This window comes from Primulina huaijiensis, unplaced genomic scaffold (assembly GCF_012295235.1).
Source record: "Primulina huaijiensis isolate GDHJ02 unplaced genomic scaffold, ASM1229523v2 scaffold202005, whole genome shotgun sequence".
Taxonomy (NCBI): Eukaryota; Viridiplantae; Streptophyta; class Magnoliopsida; order Lamiales; family Gesneriaceae; genus Primulina; species Primulina huaijiensis.
The window spans coordinates 1-613 of record NW_027352669.1 but is presented as its reverse complement, the minus strand read 5'-3'; the positions used below and the strand labels follow the sequence as shown (position 1 = coordinate 613).

General features: G+C 47.6%; 1 protein-coding gene across 1 annotated transcript; it reads right to left on the bottom strand.

The window, feature by feature from the left end:
* Nucleotides 1-3: 3 nt before the first annotated feature.
* LOC140966222 (heat shock protein 90-2-like) lies at nt 4-607 on the bottom strand (the record flags this gene model as incomplete). The annotated part of the gene is made up of 1 exon (XM_073426570.1): nt 4-607. A coding segment is annotated over exon 1 (528 nt), but the record flags the coding sequence as incomplete, so codon positions are not given.
* Nucleotides 608-613: the final 6 nt, after the last annotated feature.

Genomic DNA, 613 nt, shown 5'->3' with positions numbered 1-613 from the left:
GCTCAGCCCAAGCTTTAGCATCCTGTGAATACGGTTTCCAAAAGTGGCGGGCTCGTCCAAGCTGAATCCAGATGTGAGTAGGGCAGTCTCAAACAGCAGCAAAACCAAGTCCTTCACGGACTTGTCGTTCTTGTCAGCATCTGCTCTCTTTCTAAGCTCCTCCATGATGGAGTTCTCCGGATTGATCTCCATGGTCTTCTTGCTGGACATGTATCCGGCCATGCTAGAATCTCTCAAAGCTTGTGCCTTCATGATCCTCTCCATGTTTGCAGTCCACCCATATTCACCAGTTACCAAACAACAGGGAGAGTCAACAACACGGCTAGAAACCACAACTTTCTCAACCTTGTCCCCAAGGACATCCTTTATGACCTTGCACAGGCCCTCAAACTTTTCTTTCAGCTCCTCAGCCTTCTTCTTCTCATCCTCACCCTCCTCAAGCTTTAGACCTTCCTTGGTGGCAGAAACAAGTTTCTTACCCTCAAATTCCTTCAATTGACCGACAGCATACTCATCGATTGCATCAACCATGTAGAGGACCTCATAACCCTTCTTCTTTAGCTTCTCCAGGAAGGGTGAGTTCTCAACAGCCTTCTTGCTCTCACCAGTAATA